This window comes from Motacilla alba, chromosome 9, assembly GCF_015832195.1.
Source record: "Motacilla alba alba isolate MOTALB_02 chromosome 9, Motacilla_alba_V1.0_pri, whole genome shotgun sequence".
Taxonomy (NCBI): Eukaryota; Metazoa; Chordata; class Aves; order Passeriformes; family Motacillidae; genus Motacilla; species Motacilla alba.
The window spans coordinates 21,435,104-21,462,633 of record NC_052024.1 but is presented as its reverse complement, the minus strand read 5'-3'; the positions used below and the strand labels follow the sequence as shown (position 1 = coordinate 21,462,633).

The 27,530-nt window shown below is 40.7% G+C and overlaps 1 protein-coding gene across 2 annotated transcripts; it reads left to right on the top strand.

Annotated features, from left to right (window-relative positions):
* The first annotated feature begins 890 nt into the window (after nt 1-890).
* Nucleotides 891-27,530, top strand: PRKCI (protein kinase C iota). 2 transcript variants are annotated; one of them, XM_038145530.1, is made up of 18 exons: nt 891-1,135; nt 8,220-8,341; nt 12,744-12,833; nt 14,184-14,234; nt 15,428-15,513; nt 16,519-16,659; nt 17,475-17,529; nt 18,001-18,059; nt 18,513-18,689; nt 19,416-19,513; nt 20,277-20,363; nt 20,957-21,092; nt 21,555-21,642; nt 22,567-22,692; nt 22,796-22,875; nt 23,820-23,909; nt 24,228-24,343; nt 25,037-27,530. In XM_038145530.1, exons 1-18 carry the CDS (start codon nt 1,020-1,022, stop codon nt 25,122-25,124), a joined length of 1,806 nt encoding a protein of 601 aa, XP_038001458.1. In that variant the 5' UTR covers nt 891-1,019; the 3' UTR covers nt 25,125-27,530. The 2 variants fall into 2 exon arrangements, with proteins under 2 accessions (XP_038001458.1, XP_038001459.1); XM_038145531.1 differs by lacking the exons at nt 891-1,135; nt 15,428-15,513 and having other exon boundaries at nt 8,290-8,341; nt 25,037-25,124.

Below are 27,530 nucleotides of genomic sequence, written 5' to 3'. Positions count from 1 at the left end.
AATTAATCTTGTTCTGTCACTCCATGCCCTTGTCCAAGTCCCTCATTGGCTCTCTTGGAGACAACTTTAGGCACTGGAGGAGGCTTTAAGATTTCCCTGGAGCCTTGTTGTCTCTAGGCTGAACAACCTCTCAGCCTGTCTCCAGAACAGAGGAGCTCCGGTTCTTGGGCCGTCTCCTTTGCCTCCTCTGGACTCGCTCCAGCAGCAACACGTTCTTCTTCTGTGGATGGACCAGACCGCAGGGCAGGACCACAGCACTGCAGGTGCTCAGTATGAGGTGGAGAATCCCCTGCTGCCCACGCTGCTGGGCATCAGCCCCATCGGTACTTGGGCAGAACAATTTTTCCTCCTTGGTTCCTTATCACGGCAGCCACCCGCGGCTGAGGCACCCCACAGCCCGCATCCCGCTCCGCTCCCGCCGCGCCGGCGCCGCGGCCGCCCCGCCATGCTTCGCGCTGGGCCGTACCAACTCTGGGTAGGGGAGTGACACACACCGCGGTGTCGCCCCCGTTCCAGACGCGGCGGCGGGAGCGGAGGGACCTGCGTGCGCTCCCGCAGCCGCCTGGCCCGGAGCGGCCGCTGCGGCGGTTCCGCTACGGGGCTGCCGGTTACCTGGGTGCCGACGCAGCCGCCGCCCCCCCTCCGCTGCGGCGTGGAGCATCCCGCTCCACAGGTGTGGAGTCCTGTCGGAGAGAGCCCATGTAGAGCGCAGGGGGACACGCACGGGACAGACACCCGCAACCCGGTGTGGCGGAGCTGCCGCTCGGCTGCTCTCGGGGCGCCTGCTCCTCCCCGCTGGGGGAAATCCTGCGCTGCTCTCCCGCTCCGCGTCGCGCAGCTCCGCGCTCCCTCTCGCCGCCGCTTCTGCGCGGTCCCCTCCCGCCCCCGCGCGTGGTGCCGCCCGGCGCGGGCGGGGCGCGCTGGAGGCGCGGGGGTCGCGCAGCCGCCGCCCCGGCCCGCTCCGAGCCTGCGGCTCCCCCGCTCCGAGCCTGCGGCTGCCCCGGCCCGGCTCGGGGGCGATGCCGACGCAGCGGGACGGCGGCGCCGGGAGCACCATGTCGGCTCCGGGCGGCCTCGGGGGCAGCCTCGGCGGGGACGGCGCCCACCAGGTCCGGGTGAAAGCTTACTACAAGGGGTGAGTGCGGGCGCCGGGCCCTCGGGGACGGCGGGGCGGAGAGCGGCGTCCGAAGCGGCGCCGCGGGTGTTCGGGATCCCGGGGATACTCCTGGCTTAAGCCCTGGGTATGCCCTGACTTGTAGGGGAGGAGGGAAAGAGCGGAGGAAAAAGACTCCGCGACCAACCGGCCGTGTTGAAATAAGTGTCAGGTGCAGGGCTGGTGTCGGGGTTCGGGGGGAAGCCGGATCCTGCCTTCTCCTGGGGTGGCCGTCCGGGTGAACAAGGATGTGCCTGAGCAGCCTCTGCCCTGCTCTCCCTGCTTCCCTTCACCCCCAGGCCTTGGCTGACAGTAATAAGTAGATATTCCTTCATAACACACGCCAGAATGTTTGGGATTCAGCTTTAGTCCTCGTCTTTCTGTGTTAAGTGATGTTCAGGACTAAAGGAAGAGGATGTTTGCGTGAAAATTTGTTTCATGGGTTTTTAGGCTGTTTGCCAGGGACCGAGCGATTTCCAGGGGAGTCTGTGAATGGTAACTCAGATGCATCTATTGTCAATTATGCTTCTGCTGTTAAAAAACCCCCAAAATACTCGGTGTCTGCAGAAATGGAGATCTGAATTTTATGGGCCTAATTCAGTGGCTCTCCAGCAATAACACACAGAGCAAAAGAAACGTTCTGGCTTGGATTCACAGCCGGCTATTAAATAGTAACAGTTACAGGACTTAATAAGTTTCAGTGCAAGGGTTGCCAGTAGTTCATTGGGCCATTAAGTTTGAGGGAAGGTGATCTAAGCAGAAAACAATGTAGGTTGCATTTTTGGATTAAGTGTGAACAGGATGCTCTTGATAGCTTCCTTCCAGTTATAGTGTTAAGCACAAGAAGAGGTGTATTACATTTTCAATATTTACTCTCTGCTATCTCTAGCTGTGTAATTTTAAGGAGAGGTATAGAAACTATGCTGAGTGTTTGGTATTTGGTGCTGTGTTTGGTTTCTGGCTTGTGTCTGCTTTGGGGCTCTTCTTGACAGAAATCTGTAGAGGTTACTGTAGAGACTGGCACAATCTGTGGCTTTAAAGGACATGTGAGACATTGTCAAAGTATGTGACATTCTGAGCTCTTTGTTTCACTGTCCTTTTAATCTACTTTTTCTTAAGGAAGCAAAGATGCCTCTGGCTATCAGCTGGTAGAGCTGTTCATTTGGTCAGACAGTGAACTAAAATGGGAACTCCACTGGGTGAAAACCATTTATTTTTCTTCTGCTGGGTCAGTTTTAATCTTGATCATTTCCACATGCAATCACATGGATTCTTGCTTTAGCACAGGGAGGAAGCAGCCCAGGGTTGTGGGAGTGAGGAAAAAAATCTGCTACATTGGGCAGGAATGCTGGCTCATGACACTGATAATAATTTCACAGGCACTGGAATGTTTCTTTTAAGTCCTGTCCATTGACTTTTTATCTGTTCATGCAGTTATCAGTTTAATAATGGCATTGAGTCATAGAGGGTGTTGGTTAACCATTGTGAATACCAACAAACTAACAAGCTGAATGCCTTAGTCATGATTTATTTTGAGATGTAGGCAAATTATTCTCTCCATTTTCTTACAACAGAAAGTCTCCCCTTCTCAGACTTGCATTATCAAGTGGATATCAAAGCCAAACATTTTACCTGCACTTACCCTGAAATGACTCGGAGACTGAGAGCTGAATGCTAATACCAAAGGCACCTTTTCCCCCGTTCTTCAAATAAACTGTCTCAGAGCTGGGTCGAGGAATTAATGGGAAACAGTGTTAATCAGGAAGCGTTAATCTCTCCTAATTTCCTTTTAATGGAAGCATTTAAGTGGGTTGTAGAAGTTATTGGGAAAGTCTGGCTGTGAAGATCTTTTCATCTTCCAAAAAGATTTTCTGGTTAAAAAGAATTAGAAAAACACCAAGCCACTTAGAAGCTCAGATTTGTTCTTGAAGCTCTTGAAGCGTTTGGGAATCTGATAGTCGGGATTCTTGCCTGGGGCAAAGAGCCGAGCCTGAGTCCCCAAAACTGCTGGGTCTGGCCGGGAGCCCAATTGCTTTTCTCAGCCAAGACAAAGACTTCACACAGGACCCTTTGAAGTGTCTTTGTTTCATTGAACCGTGCAGTGGTAATTCTTTATCTGAAATTCATGAAATATGTTAAAACAGGACGGGAAATTTTCCTGAATATGAACAGAGATCATGAGAATAAGGGGATGGGGAATTCCCAGAGACTTGGGAATTAGGGCATTAAGCTGAGCTTTTCCAGGTATTTCCTTCTCTCAGTTAAACTGTGCTTATCTTCCACATGGGATTGGTTGTTTAAAATTCTTAAAATAGTGTTACATATTTTAGAGAGTTACTGTGATCTGTGCAGTGTGTGTAACAGAGGTTCCTGAGGGGGTATTTAGGAATTCACTCTGTTACTCCAAAGGTAGATTTTTGTTGGTGCAATAAAAAAGTATAGCAGCTCTGAGTGTATGGCACTAATCAGCATCTGTAATTACAACCATTTCAGCACTCTGATGATATTCAAAGTTTGCCTTTTGTCTTACCTCATTTGCTGGAGATGCTTTTTGTCAGGTCAGTACAAGAAGTTGTTGCAGCATTCATACCTCTCTTGTAGGAGTAGGGAACAGGTAGGAATCATTCACTGCTCGTGCTCAAGGAACCCTGTAGAATTCATGCTGATTTAAAAAACCAAAGAGCTGTAATAACCATTTTCCTGTCACGATTAGATCTGCTAGCATGTATTCTTTCAGTGCCTGACATAGATTTTATGCTGGTTATTGCTGTGTAGGCTGTAATGTAGGTTAGATTTTTAATAAAAAGGCCTAGATACCAATACTTTGCTCGCCTTCAGTTTGATTTGGGTCAAATGAAGAACACACTTGACAGTTCTCTCATGATACATGGTAAACCTGCTTCTTTCCTTCATTTTAATTACTTAATCTCTTTAGTTACGTGAGTGGAAAATATGTGAGGAGTAAATAAATTTTAATTGTAAAATCAAAATTTATCTCCATAAAGATTTCCAGGGAATTAATTTCTTAAGGATTCTTGAATTCTTGCAGAATTTCTTTTTATTTTTCTTTATCTTGGGCACTTTTTTTCATCAGTTCTTCAGTACAGCATCTTCTTCTATTGTCTGTTGACAATCAAGTTCTTCGTAGGAGAATGTTCAGCTTAAGAAAACTTTGAATTAAGCCTGTAAATACATTTCCCCCCCCTTCTTGCTGTTTATTTAGCTTTCTGACAATATATTTTTTTCCAGAAAAACAGACTTGCACAGGGGAAAGCAGCAGTTTAAATGGTCGTGAATGGCAGTGGCTGCAGCTCACGGTACAGAAATGACCCTGACACAGCCCAGGAGTCCTGTGGGGGTTCATTGTGGAGAGCTCTAATTAGACCTCTTCAAAAGCCTTAATGACTGGCCCAGGTGTGTGGATATGTAGGTAACACGTATAATGTGTCTGTACATTTCCCTGTACATGATATGGGATACATGAGGCTGCAGGTGGAAAAGTCTAAAGCAGGAGTGTCTATTCTTACAGGGTTCTGCTCTCAGGGGAGTTTAAGATCAGAGTGAAAAATGAGGTACAGATATTGAATTGTGTTTAACTGTTGCCACTTTTTTGGGGGTTTTGTGTTAGATGGTTTTTTGGTTTTTTGTTTTTTGGTTTTTTTTTTTGTTGAAGGACAGTACAACTCTTGGATGACTTGTAAAAGAAAGTGAGGAAAGCTGTTTGATCTCAGGAAAGGTGGACAATATGGTCTTCTATATGTATTTAAAGTATGTTCTCTACTGTGTTTAGATTTACCATTTGCCTTTTCTCAGTCTTCCTAAGATTTCTGTTTTACTGATTCTGATATTTGCAGGATATTGACTCAGACAGGCCTTCTAGTAGTATGAATAAATGATCTTTATTAATATTTATGAAAGATAGAAGTGATAGCATTTTCAGTGAAAGTAATTCAGGACAAGTTCTGTCTTGTATATTTGCATGTTTCCTACTCTCAGGTCCCTGATCAAGACCAACTACAATAGTGCTAAAACAAATTGTAAAAGTCTGATGCTTCCATAGTAGGAGTTGATTGGCACCTCCAGATGTGGTGGTGCAAAAGGTGTGCTTGAATCAGATTCTCTTCTAATTTCCTGTGTGTGCCAAGAGGGATCAAACCAAGATATTTCTTTCACCTTGGGATAGCTCTGTGACAAACATGCTTATTCCAAGCAGCATATAACCTTATCTTCATCACAAGGAAAGGCCCATTGTCCAGAACATTTTCCCCACATCTCAGTAAAAGAAAACATTTTGTATCTTTAATGCAAGTCAGCAGGCTGTGGTCCATATTCACTTTCCTTTGTCCTTTCATTTGGCCAACTAACTTTAATTGAAAACACAAAGTATTTTCTCAATCCAGTTTAGCTGCTTCTTGGCTTGAGTGAATGCAGCTTTTTCCTAAGGAAGGCATCGTCAGTGCTGTGTTAGGGGCAAGAAGTGTGGAGACACGAAGGTGTGACAGCAGAACCATTGTGAAAGTGAGACCTGTGTCAGCAGAAGTGTCAGGGTCATCAGGGGAGTTCAAATGGCAAAATAAAGCAGCAGGGAGACCTGTAACCTTTCAGTTCCTGTGTTATGTAGATATTGCCTGTGGAACCTTGTTTATGCTTGACATCATCTTTCTCTTTTAATATTGCTGTTGGCTAGAGTTCTCTGAACGACTGATTGCTGTCTGCTATAGCAGAAGAGATATTCCAAATTATTTGGTAACTCTTTGATACATATCCTGCTGGAGGTATTAGAGTAGTAATTTAGAGAACACACTTCAATTCTGAAATAATTAAACTCTTCTTTTTTTTTCTGAAGGAAAACTGGTGTGCTACTTAAATGTGCCAACAAGTAGGAAGAGATTTTTTTTTCATTTGGTTCTAGCTTTTACTTTAGAGATATGAAGATATTCCAAGGCTGTTCAGTACATCTTAGCATTGTGATTTTTCCTTTTTGCTGCAGTACAGATAAGTCTATTTTAAGTGAGCTTGAATCATCACATTTGGAAATGTGCTGAACAGATTTTCCTAATATATAATATAATTTCATCTTCAGTTTTTGCTGAAGCATCAGTGATTATTCTCAAAAAGTGTGGTCTGTAACTTTCTGCTTTTCTGGCAGTAGTAATCATTTAACAAACTCTCTACTGGCTAGTTCAATCCCAGAAACCCCTGCAATGTAAATATATATGAATATAAATACTTGGGCTTTTCAGCACTCTGCAGAACTTTTTTTTGTTTGTTTGTTTAAGAACATATTCCATAGTGAATATATCTGTGCTAAAATATGAACCAAGGATGGGATGGTAAACTTAGTGGAGCTGCTAACTAAGCAGTGCCCGATTTCCTTCCCGGGAAAACAGGAAATACAGGTTAAGGCTTTGCCTGCTAATCCAGGCTTGCTGTGTGGTGGCTGCTGTGTGTCTGTGACAGTGACACGCTGTCAGATCCTCTCAGATCCACCTTGTTGGCATTGGGCTCCCAGCTGGTGTTTTGGTAGAAGATGCAAAGGGAGATCTTTGTGTCTGAGAGTTTGCTGTGTTGGATGGATGGGACTGGGGCTTTCAATAAAGCCCCATTTGCTGTAAGTGACTGTGCTGTGTCTAAATACCAGGGTCCAGTTGTTGTTTGTTTTGCATTTTGTCTCACGTGGAAAGAGCAGGAGCAATTCCTCTCCCAAATCACGTAGCAGCTTTTTGACTGCTTTACTCAGATTATTGAAGAGATGTGGTGGTTATTCTGGGCACACATCTGCTGTATTTCCTGGAGTCTGTCCCCTAACTAAACCTAACCCAACTGATGATGCTCATAAATCTAGAAGCTGGCTCACTGTTCTTCCACAGTGCTTAGAAATTGCCAGTTGATTTTATTCCTGCTGCTGCTCTCAGAGGAGCCTCAGGCAAGCAGTTTGGTTTTTGTGTGCTCTCTGCCCCTCCTGAGCACTGTTCCGGTTCCATAACCACAGCATTTTATGTTAAGTCACCTTCCTGATCTCAATCTGCCCATGCACATGATGGTTTTAAGATATTTAACTTGCTTCGTATGTACGCTTCAGTCTGGTAGGAGCCTTGATGTGATTTCTGACCAGATGAAAACTCTGTTGTTTCAATTATTTTTTTTAGCTCCCCCAAACAGTCCTGGGTGCTGGCACCCACCAGAGCAAATCCAGCTGGGTGAGGTTTTTATGGGAAGATTAGTCTGGTAGCTCAAACATGGAGCTTTTATGCTCTGTTTGAGGAGTGTGTTGTAAACAGCCTTCCTCCTTCCTCTAACTGTGTCTCCCAGCTCCTTTGGTTAAGGGTCTAAGCCCTGTCACCTGTACCCCTTTAGGGCCCAGCCAGTACAGTGGGCCAGCATTTTTTGCTAACATATAAAAACCAGGTTAACTCACTTTTAGTTATCACAGGAATACCCATTCTGCATAACATTAAAGCAGTACATTTCAATTCTAAGGATATGGCTCTCTGTCAGCCTTCCCCTTCGTTGTGTGAAGCACCACTCTTTTAAAGGCACTTTGAATATTTGCACATGCCCCCAAACCTGCTAGGAAATCTGTTTAGTATTTGTCATTAATTTTTTCTAACATCTACACAATCAAAATTTAGTTGGAGTAGTGTGTTTTTACATTTTGATACTAATAAGTAAATAACTGTTAAAGAGGAAGTAAAACCAGAAATATGTTTTGAACATTATTCAAACATTTGCGGCATTTAATTCTTGAGTTTCCACAGGTGTAATAGATCTAATTTCTCTGTGTGGTTAATGTCTGCTGCAACTCACTTCATAGTTACTTATGGGCATAAAATCTGAGTTTTTCTGAAGCAGATACCTGGAGGATTAAATGCCAAGTAATAAAAATCACTTGGAGCCCGACTTTGCTATAAGAAGGGAACTTAGGTACCTTATTTAACTTTAACGTTTTGGAGGGAGCTGCATCAGGGATGAGATTAATATTAGTGGTGTATGGAGGGTGTCAGAGATGACGATTGGTGTTGTGTTTTGTGGAATAGTTTCTGAAGTTTATTTTTCTCTTTGCCAGGGACATCATGATAACCTATTTTGAGCCTTCCATCTCCTTCGAGGGACTGTGCAGTGAAGTTCGAGACATGTGCTCCTTTGACAACGAGCAGCTTTTCACCATGAAGTGGATTGATGAGGAAGGTAAATCAATGCTCATCAATACATTGCTCAGCTTCCCAGCTTTTTTGTCCCTTTCATCTTTTCCTTTCCCTCTGCCTTCTTAAGATAAGCTTATAAAACATAGAATCTGACTAATTAAAAAATAAGTTATCCAATGCCTTCTTAAGTAGAGCTTAATGAAGAAGTATTTGTTTCACACTATTTATTGTGTAGCTTGCTCTCTGTCTTTGTAAACCAAACAAGACCTCAGTGACTACGAAAATGTTAATTCAATGTTAGCATTTCTTATGAAGGCAACAGAAAAAACTCCTTTATACTGCTGAAGATTCCTTTTATATCTTGTATTTTTGAAAAAGTTAAACAGACATTAAGTTATGCAAATTACAGTCTTTATCTAAAATACTGATATAATTTGATGTGTAGTTGAGTTGTATGTGTAACCAAAAACATTATATCTCAAGTGTTGTTATCAGCTGTTACTTTAGCAACCTAAAGTCTATTAACATATAGCTAATAGTAAAACTTCTTCCAAATACTAATGATTTTCATCTAAGTGCAGTGACAACCTTGACTGAGAACTCCTCTCTAGTGCTTACATAATCCATCTTAAAATTTGCCTTGGATGAAAAAAGTCCATAGTCTGCTCTCGCTCTTATTAGATGTCATCCATTGAGCTGTGTGTGTGCAGTAGTAATTTTTTTGAGGTTATTTGTAGGTTCTGTTTTCTCAGTGGAATTAGTTCATCCCACACATAGGTTTTGAGCTACAGCTACAAGGAAGAGCCCTCTGAATGATGAGATTGCTGTGGAGTTATTTCAGCTGATGCAGTTCATAAAAGGCTGCAGTGTGCAGTGATTTGTTGGCTGTGGTTGGTGTTTGCATGCAGCCATCAGCATAAATGGTGCTTATGGAACTGTTTCCTCCCGTTTCAAATTGGGCTGCTGCCAGTTTATTCAGCCTAAAGCTAAACGTGGAGCAAAGTTGATTTTTGGAAGTGCCATATAGGCAGGTGTGTTGAAGATTATGCGGTCTTGGGAGTCTGAGCAGGTGGGGTTTTTTCTTCTCCTCGTCATTCCAAAGTTATTTATACCAGGCAGATGCAGAACAGTAAAATGAGCAGTGTTTATGACTGAACTGTGCAGCAGAACTACTGGGAGTTGAACATTTACTTCATAATAAGCTGGTTGTGTTATTTTATCATCAGGAAGATAATGGACTCCTCACTGCAGTGGAGGAGTCTGCACTGTCAGTCATAGCAGGAAATAGATATATATATATTTTAATAAACATTTTGTACTGATTCAATAATTTACTTGAAGCCACAGTTTGTTCTGTCTCAATTTCTGCTCTTTAATTAGAGATAGGCTTATTTAAAAAAAGGAAGGTTGTGGTTTGCCTGAACTATTTTCATGTGAAGGATTTGATTTTCACAAGCAATCCGTGTTTTCTTTAATCATTGACTTACAGTTTAATGTCAATGGAGAAAAAGTTAATCTGCCAATGAGGAGTGTGTTTAAAGCAAATCCTCCTGTCTTTATTGTGAATAATTCCTGCATGTACAATACATGGCTTCTTGCCAAGCTCCCTGCCTCTTCTCTCAGCACCACTCTCTAGTGTTTTCAGTTATATTCCTTCTAGAAACCTGTTTTGCTTTACTGGAAAATCCTGTGCCTGTGCCACATCCTCTCCACCAACCTGAGGTTCACTGTTTAACAGTAGCAGGAGGAAATGTGTGTGCTGTAGGCTGGTACTTGTTACACTGTTACTCATGGTTTTTATAGTCTGAGAGAAGATAAGGGGTCTGGGGCATCACTGCTTCCTGCCTAAACTGGATTTACCTGGACACTAAGGTTTCGATTTGTCATATAGTAAATGCCTTTGCAAGATGTGGGCTTCACGTGTAGCTACTCTGATTTCATAGAGGTAATGGCACACAAAGATATAATTGAATTGAGTGGAGTCATTTCCAAAATCTTCAGATACAACTGGAAAATAGACTGAGCTTGATTTGATTTTAGACAAATTTCTACTTTTTCCATACATGGTCAGTTCAGCTTCACTCTGCCTTCTGAAACATCCTGTGGGTTGGACACTGGCCTTGTGTGTGTCTTCAGTCTGTTGTTTCTCTCTATATAACTCAAAAGTAAATATTTTCCTACGTATCCCAGCTGTCTTTAGCTGCAAAATTTGTGCAGAGAGATGTCTGTAAACCTTCTGTTCTGATTTTGCTTGTTCTTGAGACCCTCTTTTGCTTCTGCCAAAAGGAAACACAGAACTGTTTGCACAGGTGTCGGAAACAAATGAAGAAAAACTGGTTTGTTGATTCTCATAGTGAGTCTGAGTAAATACAATTGTTCCTTCTCCTCCCACCCTGCTCTGCACAGTGTGAGTTTGTGCTGTGGGTGGGCACCGTGGTGTCCAGCTGTAGGGGGAAGTGGTTTGGTGGAAAATGACTGGTGGCTTCAAAGACTCATCTGGAGGATTTTGATGTGCAGGAAACAATAAAGACAGAACTCTGAAAATGGACCATTTACATTTATTATTTATATTTTTTTGCAATAGCATAGAATGCATAGAACCACAGAATGGTTTGGGTTTGAAAGACCTTAAAGATCATCTCATTCCACCCCCCTGCCATGAGCAGAGACACCTTTCACAATCCCAGGTTGCCCAGAGCCCCATCGTGTCTGGTCTTGGAGACTTCAGAGATGGGATGGCCAGAGCTTCTGTGGGCACCCTGTGCTAGGGCCTCCCCACTCTCACAGGGAACAATTTTTTCCCAATATCTGATCTAAACCCACTCTCTGTCAGTGCGAAGCCGTTCCCCCTGTCCTGTCACTCCATCTCTTGTAGACAGTCTCTCTCTTCACATTCCTTGTTGGCTCCTTCAGGTCCTGGAAGGCCACAATTAGGTCACCCCAAAGCTGCTTCAGGCTGAACAGCCCCAGCTGTCCCAGCCTTTCCTCATAGCTGAGTCCTCCATCCCTGTAATCAACTCGGTGACCTCCTCTGGGCTGGCTCCACAAGTCCATGTCCTTCCTGTTCTGGGGGAAGATACATTGGAACAAATGCGTTGTGATACATTAGAAACAAAACTAATTCTCTGGAAAAACTTCTGTGGGGTGAGTTGAAATACCTCCTGCTGCTGGGTGTGTGGTTCCCCTGAAAAGCTTTAGCAGTGGCTGTATTAATTTAGATGCCTTGCAGTATAAAACACAAAGAGAATAGTTAATGGTCTGTTGCTTGTGAGCTTTCTGACTGTGGTATTGACTGAGGACTCAAAGCAGTAAAACTTCCAGACTGGATCCAGTTCAGCCGGGATGGAAATGATTCTGCCTTCCTCGGGTTTGGTTACCCATAACCAGTTAGCCACTTAAAGACATGGAAAGTAGTATTTCTGTTAAAAATTAGGAATATGAAAAGGCAGACTTGCTGTATAGGATTTGGGCTAAAAATGAACTTCTGCTCATGCTGGAGGACAAGGAGGCAGAGATAAATCCCTTGTTCTCGCACAGAATGTCTTGTGTAGATGAAGAGGGGGGAGAAAAGCTGAGCTAATAACTAGAAATATTTTCTTTCTTTGGGGCAGTGATTGTTTTTAACAACATTGTTTTTAAAATGTTTCAGTTACAGTATTATTTTGAAAAAGGCTTATTCTCTTAGGGGCCTAATTTTTTAATAATGTTACTAATCTGCATCAGGCACCAAAGAAATTATAAAAGTTTGAGAAACTTTATCATCAAGGATTTGGTAAGTAATTTAGACTGCACCATCACAAATGGTCAACAAAACTGCAGTTGTTTTATTAACGAAAAATAAGAAACAAAACCAGCCAACTCCCACCTTTCTTTTGCCTTGGTGTCCTTTCTTTAAGGAATTTTATTTCAAATAGTTCTGTGAGTGTGAAAGTAGTAGTTACAAATCAGAAAAACGGGGTGTTGCACTTAGATTATGTTATTTGTCAGAAGTTTCCATTGAGGTTTGAGGAGAGACTTGAGCTCTAACTGCTTTCACAGCTCCTGGTGCAACTCTTGGCAGTGCTGAAGCAGCTGTGAAAATAGAATTGACTCAGTTTTAATTAAAAATCCATTAAATAAAAGGTAGTCTTAGAAGGCTTTTAGGTGCTGGAATACAGCCTGCACCTCCTGTACTGAAATAATGTGTAACCATGCTTGTAGCAATGATGTTTTGTTGTTATGATCTGCTTGCCTCTTGGGAATATCCCGTATTTTTATTTTCCCTGAAAGAACTCAACGTGACTCTATTTTTCAATATACTCTTTGAACAGTGTTAGAAAGAAATACTACCACATTTGAGAATATTGGATTTTTTCTACAATAATTATCCTGGAAGCAGCTGTGAGGGAGCTACTGAATGGTATGGAACTGACTGGGTTGAGTTTTGTGCTGTTTTCTTTCCACAGGAGATCCATGTACTGTTTCCTCTCAGCTGGAGTTAGAGGAGGCCTTCAGGTTGTATGAACTAAACAAGGATTCAGAGCTTCTGATCCATGGTAGGTGAAATTTACTGGAATTTACTGCTGCTCATGTTTGTACCTGTGAATGAGTGGAATTCTTACCTTCCATTCGTGTGCCTTTCACACCCTTCTCCCCTCAGGCCTGTGGCCATCGTGTAATCGCTGATGACCATTCTCTGTACTTTTAGCTCTTCTTTTTTAAATTAGGGAGAAATTAATATTTTGTTATTAGGTTATTCATGAAATCCAGCCTCTATTTCTTCATTCATTCAGCCCAAGTGCCTTCAGACACTTGCTGGCAGTGAATGGTAGAAGTGATAAAGTACAATTTATTTATTTATTAGATTTATACATTATCCTGAAGTTGATTATGAACAAGGGCTTTAGAGCAGCATCTCCATTAGGGAAAAAAGTTAATGAGCTCCATTTGTGATGGCAGATTAATGAAAAGTTTGACTTTTCTAAAATTAAGTACTTCCGTTTTAAACTTAATAATATCATGCCCCTGTTTAATGTGTAGTTGCTCAATTTTTATTGTTCAGGGTTATATGCCTATTTTGGCAGCTTCTCCAGGATATTTTTCTAGCTATTTGTATATTTTTATCAGTAGAAGGTCAATCTTGGTTTATCAGAGATTAGAGCAGAAAAGTCATCATTATGAAGTGTTGGTGTGTTACACTACAGAGTCTCAACAGGCTCCTTCTCTTAAAAAGATGCAAAATATCTAGTTTATCATCAGCCCTTTTGAAAGGAAAAGACAACTTTCCAGCTTCCCACAGAGAGTTTTAAAAAGGGGTAGAATATAATCCATTTGTAGATAGATTTCACTGCTTCTGTGCAGATCGAATTTTTCATCTGCCCTTTCTCCATTAATTTTTGTGTTTGATAAGCTTCTGATTAAACGGGCATCAGGGCTGTGTGTCCACATTTATACATCTCTCTTATGGTTACTGAAACCAAATAAATTGTAAAAGATGAGTAGTGTTACTGAAGCTAAATAAATTGTGAAAAAAAAATACATAGTCAACATCCTCTGTAACAGGACACTCTCATATAGGACATTTATAGTATTTAGAAATCTTGACTAACTGTGAAGATTGGCCTCATGAAAAACCAAAATCATTGCTTTTTCTAGTTACTATCTTTAAGAAATAGCTTCATTTATTCTGTTATTTGAGTGTATTTCTCATGTATGTCACTGCTATGCCCAGCAAAAGGCGTTTGTGGTGGTTTGCAGCTCACGTGCTCTTAAAGAAGGTTTTGTTGAAGTGCAGTCAGTGCTGTTCTCTGGATGGTTGAATGCCTTTCAGGAGTGTTGTATTTAACCCAAAGATTTCTTTTCTGTCTGAAATGAAAGCTAATCAGAAATTAATGTCTTTCTTGCAGTGTTTCCATGTGTCCCAGAGCGGCCTGGCATGCCTTGTCCAGGAGAAGATAGTAAGTAGGCATTTCAGCTAAGAAATACAGAAATTCAGTTCAGATTTCCTGTCTTAGCAGACTTTGATGTTCTTTGGTTTGGCATCCCGCACGTATGAATATTAATAATGCAAATCTGTAAAAATCAAATCTTTAAAAGGAATAGGAAATCTTGTTAAATTTAATGTTTTTCACTTCTGAATCATTGTTAATAAGCATTTCACATTCCTGTTAACTATCCATGTCACTCTGCTTTCCTTGCTTTTGCCTCTTCATTCATGACAGTTTTTTATCCTATTCCTGTCGTTTGGGGATTTGCCAGATTGCTGGCTGACAATTGTGAGCAGAGGCTTGTAACCAATGATAATGACTTGTCATGTCACTATTTACAGATCTGTGGTTAATTCATTTGAAATTGATGTTTAGGTGCTGTCAGGAGGATTCTCCAAAAACCTCTAATGTGTTAGCTGTTCTAGACATTAAAGAGGTCATTTTCTCCCAGTCTTAAAGTTTTATTAAAAAGGGTGTGTCTGTGTGATGCACACAAGCATCTGTCAGCTTGGTGTCCAAATCTCTGACCAATCCAATCTACATGTGCACGTTTAAAGGTTAGCTTGGGCAGAATGGGTGATGGTTGTTACCTGAAAAACGAGGTTGCAGACTAAATCAGAAAGAGATGTACAGCTCCGTGTAGTTTTTCATATCTAAGTTTTCAGTTTTGGTTTCTGACGTGCCTCAAGAAATGAAAAATAAAGTAATAGTTAAAAAAAAAAAAAAAGAAAAAAAAATACTGGCAGCTGTGGATTTAAGACACTGGAGGATTTGTCAAGCAATCTTATAAATCAAGACATGCTCCCAGTTTGCCTTCCTTCCTCCTTTCCCTTCCCCACAGCTTCTCCCCCAGTTGAGCTGAGGTATGTGTATACTTTGCACACAAGTGCTTGTATTGTTTGGACACATTACCTTCTCTTGACTCACTGTTCCTTTTAAGTCCAGAAAAATCAGAATTAACTTTGAGTTGATCAGGGTATTCTACTTCAAATGTTCTCCAAAACGTAAAAAAGAAAAAGATACTTGCAGCATTCCTCTGTTTCTGTAAGGAGCAGGAGTGAAACTTTACTCTGCGAGTTACTCTGCACAGAAACCTCCAGGAGAAGGTGCTGTAGTTCTGTGTTTGTATTTGTCTGGGTATAATCCTGTGTTTTTCCTCTTAGAGTCCATTTATCGCCGAGGCGCCCGCCGGTGGCGAAAGCTCTATTGTGCAAATGGTCACACTTTCCAAGCCAAACGATTTAACAGGGTGAGACTCTTGTTGGGTACTTAAAGCCATGATACAGGGATGTCTTATTTTCATAATGATGATGCCACTGCCTTGAAAAGTTATCAGGTAGTTTTATTCATTTTTGTTGTTTGTCTATACACTTCTGGTAATCCTGTACCTTTAGGAAACTTAAGCAATATTAAATCATCCGGAAATTGAAATAGAAAAAAATGAAACTAATTGGTTGCAATTCACTTTACATATACTCTGAAAACAATGTCAAAGCTCCTGTGTTCCATTAAAATCTTCCCAGAGGGCAAACTGGAATGTATTAGGTGGCTAAAAGTAGATACTCAATTTTTCAACTTCTGTGAGTAAAATGGTCTGAACTTGCTTATGATGCACAGACTTTTCTTTCATGACTTTTAAAGGAGAAGGCTGAGATGTTTTTTCAGGCACCCTGTTTCTGGTGCCATGTAATCAACTGAAAATAACAAACCATTCAGAATGTTTTCAGGAAGCAAGGGTCAAATATAATTAGCTAAGGACCAAGAAGGCTCTGCTGTGTTTAAAAACATCAACAGCAAAAACCAAACCCAAAATATTTGAGTAAGTCAGGTCCCTTGACAGCTTCAATAATCTTTCCTTCTTCTCTAAGCTTAGTGTATTGTGTGCTTAATGCTTGAGATCGTCTCTACTAAACTTCATCTTGAGCATCCTCATGTCTAACGTCAGCTTTTTTGTTGTTGTTTTTTGACCTCATTTGGGTTAAAGGCTGTCAAGGCACCACAGTTAAATCAGTTCAATCCACTCTTGCCTCCATAGGCGCCCTGTTTTCATGGATCTTTGCAGTTGTTTTGTGAATGACCTTCCCATTCGCATTGTCTGGTTGTTTAAGAAGTTGAACTTCTGCTCTCCTGCCTTCCTCTGTAAGGACTCACCTACAGAGAAATGAGGAGATGAGCTTGGTTAATGCACGTGTGGCTGGATAGTTTTATCCTTCAGTTCAGCTCTTTAATGAGTGTGGTTGGTTTCTGGTTGCAGAGAGCTCACTGTGCCATCTGCACTGACCGGATATGGGGCCTGGGGCGCCAGGGCTACAAGTGCATCAACTGCAAACTCCTCGTTCACAAGAAGTGTCACAAACTTGTCAACACTGAATGTGGCCGACACACACTACAGCCAGTAAGTAAAACTGACCTGATAAATTGTCTCAAAAAAGCAGCAACCAACCAATCAAACAAATGACCCCCTCCCCTCATTTTATACTGCTGGTTTTCAAACTGCAGCCTGCCTGCAAATAATCACAGTAGTTGAAACATAATTTTTATGGTTATCATGACTTTTGCAAGAAAGTTTGGGGTTCACCGAGCAAAATTGCAACTTCTAGCAAGACAGGAGTCTAGTCTGCACATCTGACATTATTTCCCTTATCACATGTAAGGGACATTTATCCCATCCTTCACAGGGATGTTGCATAGCATGTATATATGTACACACTATTTTACACCTTCAGAATGGATAGGTGGAGTAAATTCTCTAAATATCTGATAGATTATTGGACTATTTCCCATTTACAGCAAAGGAATATGAAGAGCAGATTTTTTTTTTTAAGTCCTGAGAAAAATTGAGATTATTACTGCTCCTGGTTTAATAAAGCAGACAGCTTCAAGTCTATCTTTTTGGAATTGTTTTGACTAATATATATATAGTGCTGGAAGACTTGAGCTTTTCTATCTCACTTCTCATCTGCTGTATTTCCTTCTCTTTTGTCACTTCTGCAGCTTCTGGAAACGTGTCATGACTTCTAGACAAGAGGGAAAATAAAGAATGCAGTTGTTTATTTCGTTGTGTATGTTTTAGTTACTATGTTGACTAATCAAGTTTAAAAGTAGCTAGATTATATTCCTCAGGGCTCAATAATTTCATTGATTGATTCGAAAATAATGTGTTTGACGCTTGGACAGTCTATTACAAAAATCCTGTTTATGTTTTTGCAGGAGCCAATAATGCCTATGGATCCATCATCAGTGCATTCAGATAATGTAGAAACAGGTAAAATCAATAATGTTTTTCTTTAAATTCTATAAGGTGCTGAAAAGTGAACTTTGAAGTAAAATTATTTTAAAAACCCTTCTTTTCTTTTTCGTAGAATAAGAAAAGTAAGACAGCTTCTTAATGCTAAGGGGTATATAAATATAAAAATTCCAATTTTCCACACTTACCAGTTTCAGAAACTTGACTAAACAAAGAATTTATGCTGTCAGTTACATTTAGTACTTCAAATGCTGTGATTAAGCAAAAAAACCCAGAACCAAAGCCTCAACAGCATTAGCAGAGCTTCTGCTGGAGTGGTGACTGTGTTTATTCTTGTGGCAATCAGAGTGATGGTCCCAATGCCAGCCTATCAGTTCTGAATACTTGCAATGGAAGCATTTAAACTGTTTCTCTGACTGTGGAAATTTTAAGGCAGAAGAAAATCCTGATGTGTTGCATCAGTCTAATAAATTTTTCTTGCACCTCCAGTGATACCATACAATCCCTCAAGTCATGAGAGCCTGGACCATGTTGGTGAAGAAAAAGAGGTAAGATATCTTATCCAAGCTAACTCTACATAGAATCTCAGAGTATCTGAAGTTGGAAGGAACCCATGAGGATCTGCAGAGATTATAAAGTCTGTGTGTCTCAGTTTCAAGATTTTAGTAGTTTAATTTGCCACAAACTGAAAATTAGCACAGAGGGCACATTTGGGTTGCTCCTGAGATGTGTGCATGTGTGGCTTGCGTGCTGCTTTGAGAGAAAATAAGGTTGAGTTGAGATGTGCTTTGATTGAGGAAGTGTTCTAAATTCTCCCAGTTTGGTTTTGCCTCCTTTGTTTCCCAGCACATTCCTTTCCTGGACAGTACAGTCTTAAGATAGCAAGCGTTAATTGAATCACTTGTTTATTTTAATTTTGAAATGTTGTTTGAAATGCTGACTTTTGCAGTTGCTGACACTGGCAAGGCTGCTTCCTCATTTCAGTGCATCTTTATCCACAGGCAATGAGCATTAGGGAAAGTGGCAAAGCTTCCTCCAGTCTGGGCCTGCAGGATTTTGATTTGCTCCGGGTCATTGGAAGGGGCAGCTATGCCAAAGTGCTGCTGGTTCGGCTGAAGAAAACCGAGCGCATTTATGCCATGAAGGTGGTGAAGAAAGAGCTTGTCAACGATGATGAGGTGGGCAAGGTGTTCTCAGTCAATTGGGCAACTCTTCCACACAGCTCCAGTGTCCCCCAGGAGGTGGGAGCCAGTCTGGGCTGCAGCGCTCAGTGAGAATTCCACATGTGGCTTCTTGTACTGCTCTATAGGAGGTTCACAAGGCAGGTAGCAAGGTGGAGTCTGATTTTCATATGTTCAAGTCTGGGTTTTTGTCACAAAGAAATCTCACCGTGTTATTTTAATTGCCTGTTAAATCAGACCACCATCTTAGTGATTTTTGCACAGTGATTAGTGAAAACGTGTCAGAAATTGCACTGTTAAACTGCTAAAAACCTCTTGTTACTGAGAATTTCCCTTGGGTTTCTTTAGACTACTCTGAAAACATCGGAGTGACTGTGGCTTGTTGTCCAAGAGCTTTTGGATTTATTTCTCAGTCTAGCATTGATTCCTTCTGCATTTCTTGGTGCTACTTTACATTTCCCTGCACCAGTTTGTCTTTTATAGATCAGTGTGTTTTCATTCCCAAGGTGCTTACACAGTGAGGCTAAGAGTAGAGGACATCCAGGAAATAAAAAGTATGCTATCAGCTATTGCTTTACATTTCAGAACTATAGAATATTTCACTTCTAGCAAGTAAAACAAGGACAGCAAAGTCCTTGAATGTCGTTCTGCTAATTGTCATTAATACTTGACCTAAGAAGTGCAACAATCCTTTCCTAAATGTCACTTTTCTTCAAAAAATAGGATATTGACTGGGTTCAGACAGAGAAACACGTCTTCGAACAGGCCTCAAATCATCCCTTTCTGGTTGGACTGCACTCTTGCTTCCAGACAGAAAGCAGGTAAAGGTCATAAATTAATAATAAAATAGTTTTATTAAAAACATTTAATCCTATCAGGCACCTCAAAGGCCTAAATTTACAGCATAAAGTGTTAGGGAGCAAAGTCAATGTTTTGTAGATCTTTTTAGTATTTTGTGATCCAAGTGCTATGTGCATCTAAGGTTTTCAGATGGGCAAAATGTACTGGTAGATGTGGTGGGAAGGATTCTGGACAGGAAGAGAAGTGCAGCTAGTAGGAAAAAAGGAATTGAGAATATGTGATAGAAGAGAATGTAGAATGGAAGGAAAAAAAGGCTTGAGGAGATGAAAATCCAAAGTACAAAAACTGCGGATTACTTGTCTCAAACTTGCCTGGATTCTTTGAAGACAAATCTGTGAGCAAGACTCAGAAAATAGACTGTGAGTTTTCAAAAGGAAAACCAAGTAATAGAGATGAAAAATATTATTTTTCTATTCTGTACAGTAATAGAAACTGATGTGGCTCCATACAGTCACATGTGTAGTAATGACAAGCAGTACCCGTAATGGATGAGGAATATGGGAACATTACATTCCTTTAGCAAGGAAGGAATTATCTAGAGGAACTCTATATACTTCATTTTTAACTTTGGGAATTTATTCAAAGGAGGGGAAAATGGTAAAACCAGCTGTGGTGCCAGAGATGGGAGGAGTGGAATGGGCAGTGTTCTGTACCAGACCTGTAACATCTCACACCTCTTTCAGCTGTGCACACAATCATTGGTAACAATCCTGTGTGTTCCAGGTTATTCTTTGTTATAGAGTATGTCAATGGAGGAGATCTGATGTTCCATATGCAGAGGCAGAGGAAGCTGCCAGAGGAACACGCCAGGTGTGTCTCATTCCAGATTTCTTGCATCAAAACAGTGGTTTTCTGACACAGTGCAGCAGTGCAGAGATTATAAGGGATGAGCCAGCAAATCCTCTCCAGATGTTAAGGATTTAAGAAATGTGAGACTGCATCCTCCTTTTGCTGCTGCAAGCCACCGTGTTTTTGTTTCAAGAAGGAACTGTAATAGGAAGCATTTAGATGCTGTTTGCATTGGCATTATTCTGTATGACTTCAGTCTGCTATTTTTTTCTGGAAGAACAGTTTTGTGGTATTTTTTTTTCATATCTAATGATACCAATGTGTTTCTTGTACCACAACCACTACCAGCTGTCCAGGCAAATGCTGAGTTCTTGGTGCATATGCTTAATCTCAGATGGTAAGATAAAAGGGATGATTGCAGGAGACATTACTATTAACTAAAGACAACTTTTGAAGTGAATAGAAACATTTGTATGATTATAAACAATTTGCCACTTCTCTGCGGAAAAAGAATAGAATACTTGGGATTATGTATAGAAAATATCATACCACCAAGACTGTGTTATTGTGCTTTTGGGTTTTGATTACTTAATGGGTATTTTTTTCTACACTAGGTTTTATTCTGCTGAAATCAGTCTAGCACTGAACTATTTACATGAGCGAGGGATAATCTACAGAGATTTAAAACTGGATAATGTGCTCCTAGATTCTGAAGGGCATATTAAACTCACAGATTATGGCATGTGCAAGGTAAGATCTAGTTTCTTGCTAGCCAGAAAAATCAACAATTAAGAAATTGTTAGAAATTAAAAGGTGCAGAGCCTTTAAAAGTGAAATTTCAAGGTCTCTGTACACAGTGCACACAGGCTGTCAATTCATTTCACTTCCACATGTGGAGAAAAGGCAAATGCCAGAGTGCACAGACTACACTTACATAAAGCAGCTGGATCAACTTGTCTGGGAGGGGTTGGCTGAAATAGTCAGGATAAGGTGATTTCAAAAGAGGTTGAAATTATCAGTCACTTGCTCCTGTTTGGATTCTGTGGCACTGCCCATTTCCCCTGGGAAAACTTTTGTCATTACAAAGACACTGGAGCACTGCTTTGACTTTGCCATGGTTATTCAAGACTTAATTCAAAGTGAAGCTCTTAGCAGTGGAGTGGGGGATCTTCAGTTAACTGTGAAGTATTTTCTCCGTGTCTTTTCCTAAAGGAGGGTCTGAGGCCTGGTGACACAACCAGCACATTCTGTGGGACTCCAAACTATATTGCACCTGAAATTCTCCGGGGAGAGGATTATGGTAAATGGAATTTCTTGTTGCTACTTTCTAACTTTCACTTTATCTCTTCTTATTGGAGTTGTTAAAGCAGCAGAAAGTAAAAATCTCCATTAGACACATGATCAGTCTTGATTCCACATCCTGTCTGGAAAAGTAAATAAAGCCTTCAAAGGAAGAGCAGAAAACATCACGCAAAGCAAATGAGATATTCTGCATTGCACATTTTAAATTCTTTTGAAGAGTCTTGAAGAATAGCTTGAGTCTTCCAAATTTATTATTGTTTATAACTATTTTAGATGCTACTAATGATATACTTTCAGTCTGGAATTGTGTTTGGTTTTGGAGCTTTACATTTGGCAGCAATGATAGATTAGATATGAATTCATTGCAAAAAGGCCTCGATAGTAGATGTCCCTTTACATATTGTTTTTAATTTACCATCTTATTTCAATCAAATATTTCTTCATGCTGGCTTCAGATACTCCTGCTTATCAGAAGCTTTCTAGGCCAGCCAGACTGTATCAGCCCCAGCCTGGCTACTGGGATTTCCTTTAGCAGTGAATAGTAGGGGAGATATGCTTTGCTCCATGAATGACTGACTTGCTGCTATTAAGACTTACACAATCCTTCCTTGGCCTTATCTCCCACCCTGGATAATGCACTGTTGGTTAGTAACAACTAGGCTTAAATATTATCTAAACCTTGGTTAAGGGCTTAGGACCAACCTTCAACCTCTTTGCATTTCCTGTGCACAGCATCCTCTCCTGTTGTGTACATACTGATCCACGTAATGTCTGCTATAGTCCTTATCTCCTTTATTCAGCTCATTGGAAAGACTGGCAATACTTAACATTTCTGAACTTGTTCTTCTCTGTTTTTAGCCACAGAGGTGTTGGTATTTTGTTGTGCAATATCTCCAGTGGTGTTTTCTCTCTTGAATTCCAGGCTTCAGCGTGGACTGGTGGGCCCTTGGTGTGCTGATGTTTGAGATGATGGCGGGCCGGTCGCCGTTCGACATCGTTGGGAGTTCTGACAACCCTGATCAGAACACAGAGGATTATCTCTTCCAAGGTAAGTACCAGCAGTGTTCCTACACTCCAGTGCTTTGCTTCTACTTAGCCTTTAAACTAACTTCAAAGATGCAAAGGCTGATATGAACCTTGTTTTCTTGCAGTAATTTTGGAAAAACAGATCCGAATTCCCCGATCCCTCTCAGTGAAAGCAGCAGGTGTTCTAAAGAGTTTCCTTAACAAGGTAAGAGCTGATATATTTCATCTGTCACGTTCAGAAACAGGGTAGAAAAGGTGAGAGCCTAAAGCAGAATTTCAATGGGGCTAGGGGCCCTATTCTAGATACTTCTCTTAAAATCTGAAGCTCCTGGTTCTCATGTGGGGATTATGAGTAAATTCCAAAGTGAAAGGCACAGAAATGCTCCAAGCGATTTCTTTAACCTGGAGAATTGAACAAATTTACCAGATTTAGTTTGGTTCTGAGAGAAGCAGCTTAGCAAATCATTTGGACAGCTTCTGATGACTTCCTGGAGAGAGATGCAGAGGCAGGATGTGCTCACTTCTTGCTGGGGGCTCTCTAGCCTGAGAGCCAGAAGGTGCACGTGTGGTAGTGGATGATGAGTCCAAGCACTTGCTGGCTTTTAGTGAGTGTTACGTGGGTGGGAAGAAAGAGATACAGGAGAAACCAGATTTGGATAAATTATTCTAAGAAAGTCATTCCATTCACTGCATGCTGTTACAGCTCCCTGGTAGTGTGTGCATGTTTGTACCTGGAGATGGAATTGACTTGTTAAAATAAGCTTCTCTCCACAGTATTTACCAGGAGCTGCAGTTACTGCCCCAGTGTGATCTTTTCAGGGAAAAGCAAGGGAAGGTGAGGGGAAAGAATGAAATTCATTAGTAATCTAACCAAGCCTGCTCTAAAACCTATGGAATGTTTAACAGGTCTGAATGAAAATGAAGAAAATCAGCACAGTCAGTTATATAAAATTCAGTTAAGGGCTTCCATATATTGCTCCCTATTTCAAAGGGTAAACTGGAACAGTTTCCAAAATAAATAATGCTAATTTAGTTCTTCAGCATTCCTTGTAACTCTGGTGTTTCATTTCTCATGGGATTTGTAACATTGGCATTTTATTCATGTGTAGGCTGTGGCATTCATTTAGAAACATTTTCTTCCTTGCACAGGATCCAAAGGAACGCTTGGGCTGCCATCCTCAGACAGGGTTTGCAGATATCCAGGGCCATCCCTTCTTCCGCAACGTTGATTGGGATCTGGTATGTGAATGCCCCCTGCCTTGGCTGAGGCTCTTTGCATACAATGACAAAGTTGTTTTGAGCTTGACAAAGTTGTTTTGAGCCTAAAATATTTTTTTAAGACCTCAAGCTCTTAAAAACATTAAGCTCTTTATTTATACTGTACCAAAATCACAATACACAATTTTTTTCCCTTTTACACACAGTAAATGCAGTAGATTATTAGAATGATTGTAGAAAGTATAAAAAATGAACTTAATAGTAATTTCCAGCCTTGTTTAAAAACAATTCAATAGTTTGTAATTCATTCCCAGTGTGACTAAGTGCATTTATTTTTAGATGGAGCAAAAGCAAGTGGTGCCTCCATTTAAACCAAATATATCTGGAGAGTTTGGTCTGGATAACTTTGATTCCCAATTCACCAATGAACCTGTGCAGCTCACTCCAGATGATGAGTAAGTAATGTAGAATTTAAGAAGTTCAGAGAAGAGAAGAAGCTTTTTTTAAACTTGTTTGGGTGTTTTATATTGTTAGTAGTCAGGTGAGATTATCCTGGCTTCATAAAATGCATGATAATGTGCTTGCTTTTGGTAGTGCATTTGTGGTTCCTTACTCTTGAGAGGCCCTGATTTGGGATGAGGAGGGAAGGACCTTTCTAGTTTGATTGAGCTGCTCCTGTTCACATTTTAGAATTTTTTATAGGGTTTTATATAACATTCACATAATACATAAACAGTGTGTATTAAATGTTACCTATGCAATCCAGCTTCCTTCCTCATCCCTTTCTAAATGCAGACTGTACAAATTATGTTTAGAAAAGTTGCTGATGCAGATGCAGTATCTGTCACATCCTAATGTTTTCAGGTCCTTACAAAACTGACTGTTTAGGGCAAATTTTGAAACTGCAAACCTTGCAGACTGCTTTGTGAGTTAGTGAGTGAAGCCCAGTCACTGCTTTCGAGGGGTTTTGTGTTTTGGTACCATTATTGGGGTTAAAATCCAGTGGTAACTGTAAAGGTAGAGAGGAACAAAAGAAGGAAATTTTCTCAATTGCAGTCTACTGAACACTTTTAAATTTAAGTCAAACTATCAGTTAATGTTATCTTTCTAATTTTGCTCAACTAATGATTGTTTTTTAATCCTAATAGTGATATTGTGAAGAAGATTGACCAGTCTGAATTTGAAGGCTTTGAATACATAAATCCTCTTTTGATGTCAGCTGAGGAATGTGTCTGAATTCTCCATTTCTGAAGTGTGCCAATTGTTACTCCATTTGTTTCTGCATGGATAAACATCTCTCCGTTTGGATGCACTTGCATAAAATGAGTAACTCAACATCCTGCCCTTGCCACCACCTAGTGTGAATTTTCTTTTTGTATTGATTGTTGTCCAGGACAGTTGTTATGCTGAACCTTCAGCTGCCAGATTTAAAACGTTAGAACTTTCTAACAATTTTGCCAAATTTGAATTTTAATACAGGAGTTGGTCTCTGGGGCTCCTGACTGAACAAAGGGTCTGCCTATAGTTTGCCAGTACAGTGTTCTGAGCAAGGAAAGGTTTTCAGTGCTTAATGAAAACAAATTGCATCAGGTGTTGTAATAAATTATCCTTCAAGGATTTCAGATTTTTCAGCAAGATGAGTAAGAACTTATCACTTCTGTAGTTCCAAATCTATTCTCTTGGAACATCTGATTTCCTTGTTCTAGACATAGAAATTAGAGCTTTGTTTGTGCCCTTCAGACTGAAATGACAGCAAGGAGAGCAGATATTTACACTGAATAGGTCAAGACTGGCTGCTTTCATGGGGAATATTGATCCTACCCTGAAGGAGACTATTAACTCCATATCAGAATTGGTAGACTTTGCTCCAGCACTCACACTAGGAATTGTACACTGATACAGAGAGTGCCTTCCTGGCCTGGCCCTTTCAGCAAGGGTTGGACACGGCATCAAGTGTCAGTTTAATGAAAGAATTCAGTTAACTCTTGGAGAAGTTGAAATCTGTACAGAGTAATTCAGCAGTAATGGGCAGCTAATACTGAACCTCATCCTATTTATTGCTTTTATACTTGCTGTCTTAACTGCATCGGAAGTGCACACGGTACAGCCACAGCCTGGAAAAGGGCATTGGTTCCTTTTTTATCTTACTGCCACACTGCTGAGAATCAGTTCCACTTTGCCAGTGGAAAAAGCATATCTAGAATAAAATAGGTGCTGTCCACAATGACTCCCTTAACTTCTGCCCTTAGAGATGGAGATCTGTACTCACAATCAAACCTGAAATGTTGGTAGCAGGCTCAAGGAGAGCAGTTGAAAGAATGGGTGGAACTGGGACTAAAAGGTGTGTTTCTTAACATTTCATGTTAGTAAGCAGTGTAATATACAGCACAGATAATTCTTATTTTTAATGCTAAAGCAATAGTTATGAATGTGTTGGGCTGAAGAAATGCCAAATGTACCACTTTTTTATTATTATTTTTGGGAAAAGGGATTAAGAGACACTGAGGAAAGGAATCTGTGTTATGTGAGAGCTGTAAGAGAAGATAAGCGTCACTGAAAGCAGATCTGAGAATCTGCAAGCACAAGTTGGCAAACATTACCTGAAGCTTTTAGTAGACTTTTGCTTGGCCAGTGTCTTTCTGTGAAAATCCTTGTATGGCAACACTAATTTCATAGCACAAGTTTTCTGGTGTATGTCTGCTCACTTCCATGTCAGCTGCAAGCAGAGAGATTGCACAAATCCACACTGGTGTCATGGTATGAGATTTAGTTCATGTTTTTCTTTGCAATGTGACTAGGAAACTCCTTAGTATTGGACTGAGTTTCCAAAACTGAGAAGTGATTTGAGGGGCTTCAGTTTCAGGGAAGCGTTGAATCTCCTCACTGTTAAAAATCAGGTTTCCTTAAATTCAAGTTGCATCTTTTCAAATGTAAAATATCAGAGTGAACCTTCCTTTTTAATGCGGTCAAGTGAACTGCTCTACGTGCAGTTTGAAAATGCTGATTGTTTAGCCTCTGACTCCTGTACCCACATGATCACTGTAGACATCGGGGTGTAACTGATATTAAACCTGGGAGTCATTTAAGGCAAACAGGAAAAGCCTTGTCTCTACAGTGGCATAATTTCCTACAAGGTATTAAGGGAAATGGCTTCATGTAAGGAAGGACATTTCTGCCATTCGTCACAGAAGAGTAAAGCAGAAGTTAATTTTTTGTGTAATGTCACAGAAAAAATACTTTTTCTATTTACATATCTAACCATTAAGAATGTTGCGAAGTGACAAATATCTTAAATTACAGTAAATCCACTTTTAAACTTTAATTTTCTCCAAAGTGCCATGATATTAACTGTTATTTTTTTCATTGTTAAGCATACAGCAACTGTCAAATATTCAGAAGGGACATTGGGTGTAAACAGTCCAGTTTTGTTTTTTGGAGAACGTGTCTGCATCAGAAGCATGATGTATTTATGTGGAGTAACCTCCTTTTTGTACACGAGTTGGATTCCTATGGGTGCTCTGCTAGTTAGTATTGTCACTACGGTTTTCCTGTTTCATGTGGATTATGGTCTTGAAGGTTGTTGTGTAATCAATCCCTTTATTTGTGCACACTTTTTACTTTAAATAAAACATTTATATTAGA

Coding starts and splice junctions, on each gene's coding strand:
- PRKCI (XM_038145530.1), top strand. CDS start 1,020: ATGCCGACGCAGCGGGACGGCGGCGCCGGGAGCACCATGTCGGCTCCG. Junction 17,530..18,000: donor TTCAGATAATGTAGAAACAG/GTAAAATCAATA, acceptor TTGCACCTCCAG/TGATACCATACAATCCCTCA. Junction 22,876..23,819: donor TAAAGAGTTTCCTTAACAAG/GTAAGAGCTGAT, acceptor TTCCTTGCACAG/GATCCAAAGGAACGCTTGGG.